The following is a 13,001-nucleotide window of genomic DNA, read 5'->3' as shown; positions in this document are numbered from 1 at the left end:
TAAATAATCACTGTTTTTTTTTTTTTTAAGATTTTATTTATTTATTTGTCAGAGAGAGAGAGGGAGAGAGAGCGAGCACAGGCAGACAGAATGGCAGGCAGAGGCAGAGGGAGAAGCAGGCTCCCTGCCGAGCAAGGAACCCGATGTGGGACTCGATCCCAGGACGCTGGGATCATGACCTGAGCCGAAGGCAGCTGCTTAACCAACTGAGTCACCCAGGTGTCCCCATGTGTGCATTTTTAAATGCTTGTAAATCTAAAGTAAGATTAATTTTTATTTTTCCTTCAAAGTTTAGATTCCTAGAATAGTCATCTGCACTCAGTGTTGATGGTCTATTTTCTAACAGTAACAATTTCCTCCCTCAACTACATTATTAACATTTCTGTGAAAAAAGGTCCTCACAGTCATGTGCTACATAGACAGACTCTCTCAAGAGTCTTTCCATGGCCCTTGACTCTGTTGACCCTACAGCTACACCTCTAACCCCAAATGCTCAATGTCTTGGCATGAGACATTCCTTCATGAAATTGTGCCCTGAGGCTCCACACTTCCCATCACAAATGCCCACTGGGTGACCTCATGGACCCCACACCCTTCCACATGAGTCCTGCTGTCAATGTTTAAAACATTAGTAAGACATTCTATTAAAAACAACAACAACAAAAACTTGGAATTAAGAAAAGTAAATTTGCCTCTCCAACCCTAAGACTTAAATTTGAAAATTAGTATTTAATAATTTAGAATAGAGAGAAACAAGTCCACATTTCAGGGTTCTCTCTCTCTCTCCTTCTCTCCCTTTTGTTCTTCCCTAGTTTTCTCCTTCTTTTTAGATTTTCTATTCAGGTTTCTTTTTCAAGAAAGATGGGCTTTCAGGGATGCCTGAGTGGCTCAGTTATTTAAGCATCTGTCTTCAATGAGGTCATGATCCCAGGGTCCTGGGATCGAGTCCCACAATGGTCTCTCTGCTCAGCGGGGATCCTGCTTCCCTCTCTCTCTGCCTGCCTCTCTGCCTACTTGTGATCTCTGTCTGTCAAATAAATAAAACAAAATCTTAAAAAAAAAAAAAAAAGATGGGCTCTCAAAATACCATCACTTATTTCATTTTTGGGGGATGGAGAGATGCTTTTTGCTTCTTTTGCTAAAATTCAATTTAATCTTGTACCCAGATCCACTCCGTAACCCTTCCCCTTTCTTGTCCTGATACTGTTACGACATTCCTCTTGACTGCACACAAGATCTTTTCGAGGATATTCTGAACAAGTAGAACACTAAGCTGTCATTAAAGCTACACAGACAAAGATCACAGAGGCCATTCACATTCTTACTTCTTTTCCTCCAGGCTTTTTTTTTTTTTTTAATGGGGTATAATTTTACTGCACTGACTACTCTTGCCCTTAACAGAAGCAACAACATAGACCTATAAAGGGATAAAGTAACAACTGGCATGAAAAAGAAGAGGTAAAGAAAAAGTATTTTTGTGTGTAGAGAAAAAAAAATCTCTTGATTCTGAGCTGTATTTGCAAAGCCCCTGGAAACACGGGTGGACTCTGGCTATTTTAAGGATGTGAATGCTGATGAGGAGCCCAGCAAAAGCACAGTGAGTAGGTGTTTGGGCAATAATGTTTTTAATTATGCCAACGGTCAACAGCTTTCTGTCCTGTCTCCCTCACAAAGCATCACTACAAATAAGATAAAGATATTCAGGTCACAAAGCAGTTTTACCTCCTAAAGCTGCAAGGGCAAAGGCCAGATTTTGCACCAGATTTCTAGGACTGAGATGGACATCTCACATTCTAATTGGGCTCCATGAAGAGCTAGCACATCACTGTGTGAGGGGGTTGCTTATTTGTTTGACAGATGGGCCGGTAACAAGCCAGTGGTGAAGATTATGCAAAAGGTGGATATTTTCTCAAAGCATAAATGCTAGAAAGGAAGGCACAAAACTGACATAGTACCAGCAGAGCAGAATCAACAGCCTTCAGGTTTTCCTCCCTTAAGAATAATTCTGGACGGAAGTAGGAGGGAGTGACTATCCCTTTACCTTTCAATGTGGGTTTTTTCCCCAATATTGTTAGACATAATATGGGGAACAAGAGCCATGTTCTCTGCGCCCGTGCTCTTCTCCCTCAGAGCTATGTGTCACCGAAAGCCTCACAGTGCTGGTGAACAGGACACAAATACACAGGGCGAGGAGGCATTCTCCTCAAAGCAGAAGCCATATCCGGTCTCAGGACTGTGGAATTTTACAAAACCTGAAATGGCTTTGCTTAGAATACCTATATGGGTACTGTATAATATTAGGATTTGTTTAAAAAGAAAAAAAATAAATAGCTTCAGTTGCTGAAATATTTTGAGGAAAAAAGAGAAGTCTTTGTTTGAGTCATGAATTCTGCAAGTTCGGTTGACTTGGGTCAGGACTCTGACGAAGGAAGAACAGAAATGGTAACCACGGTCTCGAGGGATTTTTACCTGATACAAAGAGTCGAGCGCTGTTACTCTGCCGGGTCTCCCCCGTGTATCTATGCCGCGTGATACAGCGGTAGTTATATAATCCATCTTCATTCTGTACATCTTTAATATACAAGGCTCCCGTGGATGTGATGAGAAATCTAGATCCTGCAACAGAAGAAAAGGACCTCCCAATTAGAACAGAAGGAAAGCAACTCAAATCTCACCAACGGAGACAGTGCGTCTTCCCCACCTGAAGGAAGCCTAGGCAAAGGCTAATGCTGGGAGTGTGTCAGTTACTCTGAGTCCAAACTATTTTAATTTTTCAATTACCCTAAAGTAGGAGTTTCAAGTAAGTATCCTACATGGTAAATATATAATTAGAAAACCTAATCTCATGAATGAAGTTTTAAGGTCATGTTTGATCATCAGAGCGGAGGACGGGCGTACAATGATGTGCAGTGAGTTTAACAGATTTTCCTTGGTGACTACTTCTCTTACAACGTGACGAATCAAGGGACTGTTAACCTCATTCAGTGAACTTCTACCTCACACGAGCATGAACTTTCACCTCAGTTTGACATGTTTCCATGAAACTCACATATGTTAGGCTGGAAAGGAGTGAAATATCCACAAACTTCCCGGAAGGACTGTCTTACCGCCTCATAATAACAACCAACACTTAACACTCGATTCTGAGACTAAGACCAGCTCCCCATCGTGGTGTTCTGGAGGCCTGTGTGGTTTCTCAGTCATGACTCAGATAATCGTCAACCATCACTTTCCCTCCGGGATGCACGGCTTTGCTGGTCTTCCCGTGCAGAACTGTCCACACTAAGAGACCAAATGCCAGTGCTGCTCTAGGAAGGATGAAGAAAATTCTTCCTTTGAAAATGTAAATATCTGAAGACAGTTTTTACTGTTCAATTATAATTTGATGATAAACCAAAGGAAGGCAAAGGCATGAACCCCGAAGCGAGCTGTGGCACCCAGACGGGGAGTGACTCAGGATCCCACTCTCTGAAGCTGTCTGATTTTCTTACAGAATATTTCTCTGCCTGCTACAGTTCTAGTTGGGGGATAATGCAATTTTGTGACTTTTGGTAAGTGCTAATATACCAATAATTCACCTTATTTTATTGTTTGTTGTTTTTAGGTTCATTTGAAACTTCCTTTTTTTTTTTTATTTGAGTCAGAACTTACCAGGCATCTTGACTTCGATAATTTTAGGTCTCAAATAGTTAAGTTATGAACACAATTCCTACAGCCCTTGGTTGTTGTTTATAAAGACTACACTTTATTCCTTAACCAGTTGTTCACATAAAATAAAAATGGCTTCAAAAGGGCATGAATAAGAAAAACAAAACAAAACAAAACAGATGCCAATCTAGAATAATCTTTTTTAAAGAACGTAAATTAACAAAAAAAAGTACAAAAATCTTTAAGTAAAAAATTCACTTTTTAAACCATTTTAGTTATTTCAGGATATATTATAAATATGGTAGATATTAGAATAACTAGAAAAGCAAATCCTGTATATCCTAGATATTTTCGCTTTATCCTCCCCCAAAGAGAAAGCAACTAAAAATACCTTTTGCCACTTGTCATATGTCACCACAACCAGCATTTCTTACCAATACATACTGTGTATAATCGAAACATTCTTTCTTTCAATATATTTTGCTAACTTACATGATGCTTTAATAACCACCTCTTTTAAAGTACTGAGCCATAGACAGTAAAGAGGAACAAAAAGATCATGTGTGTCATTCCTGGCACCTTCCTCACACAGGGTATTTCGTTAGAATTGACAGGCAGCGCTCTGTGTACGGCTCGCTTAGAAGCGCTGGGAAATGCACCGGGAGGAAGCAGCCGCACACGATCATTACTCTGCCGATTTAATTTAACCACTTACTTGCTCCTGTAACATCTCACTTTTTTTTTTTTTTTACCACTTAGTATGCCAAATAAGACCCTTAAGACATGTTGTTTCAGAAGAACTTGAACTTCACTTGTTTTAAATATTCCTGAGGGGTTCATAGGAAGAAGGAATTGTCCCAGCTACTGTACCTCATTGAAACCATCTCTGTCTAGTGCCTCATTTCCCACTGAAACCCTTTTCAAAATTGACCAACATTTTAAATCAAAACAAAGATGGAGAACAGAAGCCTTTGACAAGGAGAGAGCCCTGAAGACCCAGGGTCTGGGTTAGTCTGAACCCCCAGTGGAATTTTCAGGATCAACAAGGACACAGAGTCTTTGGAGCACCAGATGTCTTGTCTCCATGGTGATAAGAAATCATCTTAATGGCTCCCTAACTTGCCACCACGTGCCATTTCCTGCCTTATATCATCGGAGCCTTTTGTAACACATAGAAAAAAAGGTTTGTTCACATCCTGAACGGGGATTGAAGAATGTAGCTCTGTTAAAATAAGCAAACACTGAGATACAAAATATGGATATTAGTAATCAAAGCACACACGAACTCTGTCTCTGTCTCACACACACACATATACCTTTGCTACTCACAACTGTCTGGTAAGATACAACTGTGCAAAAAGCCAAAATTTTATAGGTGATTTTATTTCCCTTGGAAAACCGTTAGCACTTCAGATGAAAACATTTCTCAAACATAGTGCATACTTTGTGTCATGTTAAACATATGGCAGATCAGTCAACTGAATGATAGTGAATGATTTTGGGGGTTCTGGGTCATCATTATGGATATCAATTATTGAGCTACACTGCTGAGTTATTACAGGGATGTCTCAGAAGCTATCTTGGCTTCTCAACATGCACTAAATGGTTCCCAGATGTTGAAGTCCCAGCTCTGTTTTCAGCAGTGTATCTGCTCCTTCCTTTGCTACCAAGCAAACCAAGAGTTCTTCTCTCTGCTGCCCATATCCCCATCAACACATCCACAAGGTGATACATTCAGTACTCTGAGAGGTGGAAACCAGACACAGCACAGTTGTTAGAGCACTGCATAAACTAAGAATCTGTGAGTCACGAGGAAGTGTTGGTGTGGTTCTCCAACGTTATTGATATGAGCTTGTACGCCAGTGCCACTAACAAGCCCACAGCTTAGGACCAGGTCAGCCAGCTCCTCACAGGGGCTACAGGGATATTTCTATCTGGAGACATAAAGCTAGCAAAGAAAATGGAACATCCGCACAATTGAGAGTATTCTAGGAACACTCAGGGTTTAGGTCCTGCAGCTACGCTCTTCCTGTTTCCTTTTCAAGTTTTTTATGCAATAGTATCAGAGCAGAAATTAAAACAGCGGCAGTCTTAGCCACCCATTTGCCCAGTTACATGTAGCTGAAGATCTGAGCTACAGAAGGCAGGCATCAGAGACGTCCAGAAGGAAGCATATGGAAGCTGATGCTAGGAAATCCAGAGTTGAAGGGTATGCCAGTTAGTGGGCCAGCACTCTCCTGGGCTCTGGGAATCCAAAAAAGGAATGAGACACACCCTCTGTCTTCCGGGGGCTTATGACCTAAAGAGATTTTGGTCTTAGGGTAGGAGACATGGCATCAAGGAGAGAAAATGATATGGAAGGGAAAAAGCTAAAGTGTGATCAGGAAACCCTGTCTCACCTGGCTGAAGGTAACTGCTAATACCAGGGAAGAAAACTATATTATTACCAAACCTGCCTATGTCCTTGCAGATGGCTCCAACATAAATAATTAACTTTCTGTGTTAAAGCCTCCTTCATTAATCTGCTTGTTCAGTGTACTCAGCTAATTTTTTTCTCATTCATTTTTTTAAAAGATTTTATTTATTTATTTGACAGGGAGAGACACAGCAAGAGAGGGAGCACAAGCAGGGGGAGTGGGAGAGGGAGAAGCAGGCGTCCTGCCGAACAGGGAGCTAGGGAGCCCGATGCGGGGCTCGATTCCAGGAAACTGGGATCATGACCAGAGCCCAAGGCAGATGCTTAACAACTGAGCCACCCAGGCACCCCTTTTTTCTTATTATTTTTTTCTTTTTAGGATTATTTATTTATTTATTTATTTGACAGACAGAGATCACAAGTAGGCAGAGAGGCAGGCGGGGCGGGGCAGGGGGTGGACAGCAGGCTCCCCGCCGAGCAGAGAGCCCGATGCGGGCCTCAATCCCAGGGCCCTGAGATCATGACCTGAGCTGAAGGCAGAGGCTTTAAGCCACTGAGCCCCCCAGGTGCCCTCTTTTTTCTCATTCTTGTAAAGAATCAAGTTAAAAGATCTTTTCCTTGGTACCAGGTAGAACAAGCTTACCCGCCTGTAAGGATTTCTCATTGTGGAAGGAAGAGCTGGGTTTACTCATTTGTTAAGAAAAAAAAAAATTGAGGAAAGGGAAAAAAAGAGAGAGCGAGAAAGAGAGATAACAAGACACAGACTCTTAACTACAGAGGATAAACTGATGGTCAGCAGAGGGAAGTTGGGGGGATGGGGGAAGTAGGTGATGGGGGCTCCGGAGGGCACCTGTCCTGATGAGCACTGAGTGATGTACAGAATTGTTGGATCACTACTGTACACCTGAAAAATGACATAACACTGTAAGTTAACTACGCTTGAATTAAAGTTAAAACTTAACACAACACTAAAAAACAGTAAAAAATAAAAACAAAGGTAACTAAAACAACAGCAACAACAACCACCACAACAACTGGGTTTTAGAATCCACTGGCTCCAAATCCCCAACCTGTCAAAGTCACTTTCCAGACAAGACATTTAGCCTCTTTAAACTTGGGCTTGTGTATGTAGGAAAGGCAGGTGGTGAAGAGCTTCCTCTTTGTTCCGGTGTTGAAGCATAGACTACTGTGTGGCTGTCGTCTCAGGTAGTCACGCATCAAGTGGGGTATCTAGAGAAGCAGGCATGATGTGTGTTATTTTGCTGTTCTACTGGGCGTGGTCAGTGGTCCGCCAACCGCATGAGCACAAAGCTGCCCAGGGCCATCAGCCTGCCTGGGCCAGACAGGGAAGAGCCTGCAGACACAGTATTGAATTGTTCAAGTATTTGCTGACTTATCTGAAGCAGCCTCATGTAGCAGGAAAAGCATCTGAGTGGAAACAGCCCGGCTGAGTTTTATATCACATTCCTGCCACTTGAAGCAAAATATTTCCCGAACCCCCGTGAGCCAGGATCACACAACAGGGAACTGGCAGGGTGCGGAGGGACTGAACAAGGCCTGTGGAGCAACTTGCTAAATCCCAGGGTGTGGCTGGGGCCAGAGGACGGCCGTACCAACACCATCCTCAGACATCCTCCCTGCAAGGAGCTGGGACATTCGTGGAAACCCGAGGTCTTCCTCTACAATCATCATCATGTGATTTGAATAAGAATATTCCCTGCATATCTGTCAGTATCTAAACACAAGGCAGATATTCTGAAGTTTTCCAAAGTAACCATTTCTCACCCTTTGTATCTCATCCAACGCAAGGTCCTTCTGTTCCTCCTTCGAAGATACATCCAGAATGGTACGCTTCCCCATCTCTGCTACACACCCTGGTCTGGAGGTCCCAGGCTTGTCTCACTCTGTTTCTACTGCTCCTCTCAGCCTGTTCCCCATCCAGCAGGCATGGTCATTCAGCGCAGTAGATCAGATAGATCATTTACCGTCCACTGGATCCCACTAGACTGAATTATTCATGGTGGCCTACAATGGCTCAGGCTTTGACCATATTTCCAAAAGCCATTCACCCCCTCTCTCCCTTTGCCACCACAGTCCAGCCAACCTGTCCTCTTAATCGCTCCATCTGAGGAACCCTGAGCCCATCTCTCTACCTGGCTGACTCCTTCTTATCTTTCTAGCCTCAGTTCCTAAATCAACTTCCCAGCAATGCCAGCCCACATGAACGTACCCAGGGTCACTCATCCTCACAGAGCTTGATTTTATTACATCTACATGAGGTTGCCTCGTGTATGTTTAAGATTGGCATAACATCTCTCTCCTCCAACCAGAATAGCAGAAACTTGATTTGCCTTGCTTGATTTTTCTTCTCCATTACTCAGAGCGGTGCCTAGCTGTGCTATCTGGAAATATTTGTTCAGGAGGTGGGCGGCTGAAATGGTCCATCATTGCTTGTATACAAATGTGTCTTTTCTTAAGTCTGGGTAAAAAGAAAGCAAGCTGAAATACCTCTTTTTAGGTTTCAACATGTAACTGCCTCATGTATAATACATAAAAACCGTATTTATTTCCCCTCTAGGAGCGACTATAATATATTCCTTTATGAAAATGAGCATATTTTAAGACTTTGCTGTTAATTATTCTTTCATTATGCTCTTTGGCTTTTTCCCGTGCAGCCGGGCTGTAAGCTCTTCAATAGGGACAATACTATGTTCAGGAAGATTTTAAACATGTATTTGATTTTTCACTTAGTCAGAAATATATCTTAGGGGTTTTTTGCTTTTGCAATCTGAACTGAGTTAATAGTAATTAAAAGAACAGATGGTTCTTCTAATAGGATGCCAAATGGTAGCATAACACAATGAAACTTTTATCAGCTGTGCCTGCCACCTCCAAGTGACAGCCGGCTGTGTAATGAAACTGGGCTTTGTCCCGTGCACTTTCCATAACAGTCTCCAAGAAATAAGAGGAAGATTGAAAGCTAAGTTCTAAGTATACGGCGCCAGAAACAAGATGAGCTTCTGAATGGATATCTTAACATTTTGGGGGGTTTGAAAGCTGAATTAGCATTAACTAAAATAGAAGTGGAAGCAGATAAATTTATATATATATATATATATATATATATATATATATATATACACATATTTTTATATATGCATATTTATATATATTTAAAATCTATGATAAAGATAGATTTATTGCCTTCTCTTAATTCAGATGTAGAGTAGAATGGAATTGAACTCTTCCTTTGGTTCTGAGGTAGATCAGTTGTGTGATGTGATGGGTGGACGCCAAGCCACAATTAGATACAGGTGTGAAGAAGCAGCTACAGAAACAACTTGGACAGGTTAAAATTCTTTGAATTTTCAAAGAAAATTATGTTGAAAGCTGCATATAAGGGAGAGGAGTAGGCCCTCGAGATAAGACTTCTAACCTGGTGTTATGGGTTGAAGTGGGTTCCCATCTCCCAAAATTCAGGAGTTAAGTTCTAGCCTCCAAGACCACATTCTATTTATTAAGACCACATTCTAAATACGTGGTCTTATTTGGAAATAGGTTCATCATAGGTGTAATTAGTTAAGATGAGGTCATACTGAAGTAGGGTGCACCTCTAATCGAATGTGGTGGTTGTCAGAACAAGTGGAAATTTGGACAGAGACATCTAGGATTTGGCAGTAATCCTAATCAGAGCTAACAGGTATTACCTGCTTAGTATGAACATCCTGTGTTTTGATCCATTTGGTTCTCACGACAACTCCTCAAGACAGGCACCGTTATTATTCCCACTTTATAGATGAGAACAGTAAGGAACAGAAATTAAGTGACTTGCCCATGTTCCTACAACTTTTGGTATCCCCACCATCATGTTGCCCTGGTATCATGCCTGGGAGCTCACAGCCCGGCTCTGGGTTGTGTCCTAAGACACAAAGCACAGGAACAGGGATAGTGGAACATAAGTGACACATCCAGAATCATTTAAGCCAAAGAATAAACAGAACTGGATTAGGTGAAGAGTGTTCCAAGTGCTCCGTCTGAAGGATGAACGGGATTGTGATGGTGCTGACAGGCAAAGAAGCTGGGGAGGGTGTCTGTTTTCATAGGGAAGGCATGCTTCCTTATGATGTGTGACAAAAGTCAGGCTGGAGACAGAGCTTTGGGGATCAAACTCTGCATTCCAAGAAGCCCTTGATGCGAACTGATGCCCAGGAACCCCCCAGGTCAGGAGTGGAGGAAAAGGGGTAGCAAGACACAGCAAGAAAAAGGAGGGACAGAAACCCAGGAGGGCATGGGATTCTGAAAACCAGGTGGGGAGGACTTCCAGAAAAGATGGTAGAGACATCAGCATTGCATCTCCCTATCAGCACAAACTAGAATTCACACGTGACCTGAAAGAGTCTCTGTGTCTTCTTCTGTACAGTGGAGAGATATTACCTTCCAGAAAATACTGCAATGTTGAATAAGAACATCCATTGAGTGCCTGCTAGGGAAAGCCATTCTAAAATAGTTGTAATCTGCAATAAAATGCAATGATAAAGTATCTCAATTGGCTAGGTCAATAAAAATATTAAATATCTAGCTATAGACAGCTAGGCATGTCTACAATGAGCTTAAAGATTGCTACAAATCATTACCAAAGGGCAAAATAGTGGTAAGACTTGGGTAAATGAAGAGGCATGAATCCCAGAATTAGACAGCCTGATATTGCAAAAATGTCCACCATCCACAAATGAAATTAATTGTATTTTGATTGATTTCTGAATGGAATTTATCCAAAACTTGACAAAAGTCAACGTGGATTAAAACAAGATGTAACTTTTCATCCAGGAGATTAGGAAAACATTAAAATATGCAATAATATGTAGTCTTCACAGGGCACGGGGAATGCACACGTACTGTAGGAACATAAATGGGGGATGTCTTGGTTTTTGGTGGGCACTCCAGTGGCCTATTTCAAATATAGGAATTGTATACAGTTCCCTCCAGCTTGACCCTCCAAAGAGTCTGTCCTATGGAGACACTCAAACACGTGCACACACCAATGCAAGCAGAAGAGGTACACCTCAGCCTGTGCAAATGTGAAAAACCATAAACAAACCTAAATGCCAATCGAGGGGTGAATAAATGAACTTCTGGTATATCCTACTACGCAGCCCTTTAAAAGACAATAAGGTACAACACCCAGTGCACCATGCAATATGTAACAATGAGTCTTGGAACACTGAAAAAAATTAAATTAAATTAAATTAAAATAATAAAAATAAAAAAAAATAAAATAGACGACAAGGTAAATGTAGGCAGGCTGCATACTGCATGTGAAGATTTGCAAGACATCAAATACAGTGAGTAGAGGACCCTTCATAATGTCCTGTATGAAAGGCAATGGATGTGTGCCTGTGTATAAATCTGTGTAAATGAACAGAGAGCAAGGTGTCAGAAGATACCCACCAAAATGTCAGCTGTAGTCACCTCTGAAGTCACCAGCAGACTAGGGCAAGGGAAGGGAGAATTATAGGTTTTATTTCATAGTCTCGGGTGTTTGAGTATCTTAAAGGAAGACTCTATTAGTGCACTGCTTGTGCTATTGAAATTTATTTTGAAGAAGGTGTCAGTGGGTGGTGAGCATACAGACGCAGCAGGCGTAGACCAAACTCATTTGAGCAACACGACAGAGGGGAAGGAGAAAAATCCAGGATAATATTTATATTGGGAGTAAATGTGTCAAAAGATGGCCTTTTGTTAAGGTTGGTTTTCAATCTGATCACATTGATGCCTACCAAAAAGCATAAGGGGGCTTTCAATATTTACCCTGATCTTTGAAACCGTCCCTCCAACAATCCAACCCCAATGTCTCAGCAGTGGGTAGCGGATCTCCTGATCTGCCAGCCCTTCTTTGGTAACACAGGGCTTTACCCCTAATTGTATTGAATCTAGTCTGTTTGCATGTGTAACCCTGCCTCCCCCAATGTCAGCAACCTTTCCAGGGCAGGTCAATCCCCGTGTTTGCCTTACTTACCTACTGTTTCCCCCCACCTCACTCAGTGTTGAATTAAATGCTCGTTTGAATACTGATGACCTACTTATTTTGGATTTTTCCCGAAAATTGGCTCAGTACACAGGACATCATATTTTCAGGCCCTGCTGTGCTTACAAAAGTGTCACCAAGATATTCAAAGGAGTCCTGAAGCACCGGCCTGGACCTTGGGTTGCCTGGAGGAAATCACTTGTTCACAAAGGATGACGTTATCCCCCGCACATGGGGCCTGAAGAATAAACTAGGAACCCTGGGCTAGATCTGATAAGTAAGGAGTGATTTGGCGTACATATGTTAAATTCTCTCAGAGCAATCTAAGACATTTTTCTTATGTAAATAAAATTCTCTCAGTGAAATTCTCCTGCAGTTAAATGAGGCTCAATTATACACTACTAATTTCAGCCCGCACACTGCATTCCAACTGTATACCTAATTACCCTATTTAGTCTCTTAATGATCAGATCTTCGTTCTTGAGCAGATAGTGCAGTCTGCCATTAATCTTTCCTCTAGTTAGATTCCAAGTTATTTAAATGAATAAATCCTTGGAAAGAATAGAATTTGATTTTCAAAGGAATTATTTTAAGGATTTTTTTTTTAAAGAGCCAAAGAAACTTATAAAATTTAAATTGTATGTCTTCATTTATATGATGAACAAAACGGTTTGGGGCCCTGATATCTAGGAACAAATATTTTGGTGGGGAAGAAAATCAAAACAAGTAAATAGACAAAGAAAATAATTACAAAATGAAATAAAGGCTCTTAAGGGAATTAAGGCATGGAGGATGAATCCACATGAATAGAACTGCTGTTTAGACGGGGTGGGGGAGGAAGGGTTTCTGTGAAGGGTATTTTTCACAGGAGGCACAGTGGATGGGAGAGTAGGGCTGAGAGGAAGAAAGAAA

The 13,001-nt window shown here is 41.5% G+C and overlaps 1 protein-coding gene across 1 annotated transcript in view; it reads right to left on the bottom strand.

The window, feature by feature from the left end:
- The window catches only part of DSCAM (DS cell adhesion molecule), a 780,684-nt gene that overhangs the window by 311,313 nt on the left and 456,370 nt on the right, over positions 1-13,001 (bottom strand). Inside the window, exon 6 of the mRNA XM_047708625.1 lies at positions 2,470-2,616. Coding sequence (XP_047564581.1) covers positions 2,470-2,616 — 147 coding nt within the window. The remainder of the gene's footprint in view (positions 1-2,469; positions 2,617-13,001) is intronic.

The sequence above is a fragment of the Lutra lutra genome, chromosome 1, assembly GCF_902655055.1.
Source record: "Lutra lutra chromosome 1, mLutLut1.2, whole genome shotgun sequence".
NCBI lineage: Eukaryota > Metazoa > Chordata > Mammalia > Carnivora > Mustelidae > Lutra > Lutra lutra.
Note: the sequence above shows the minus strand (reverse complement) of the source record. Positions and strands in the feature narration are given on the sequence as shown.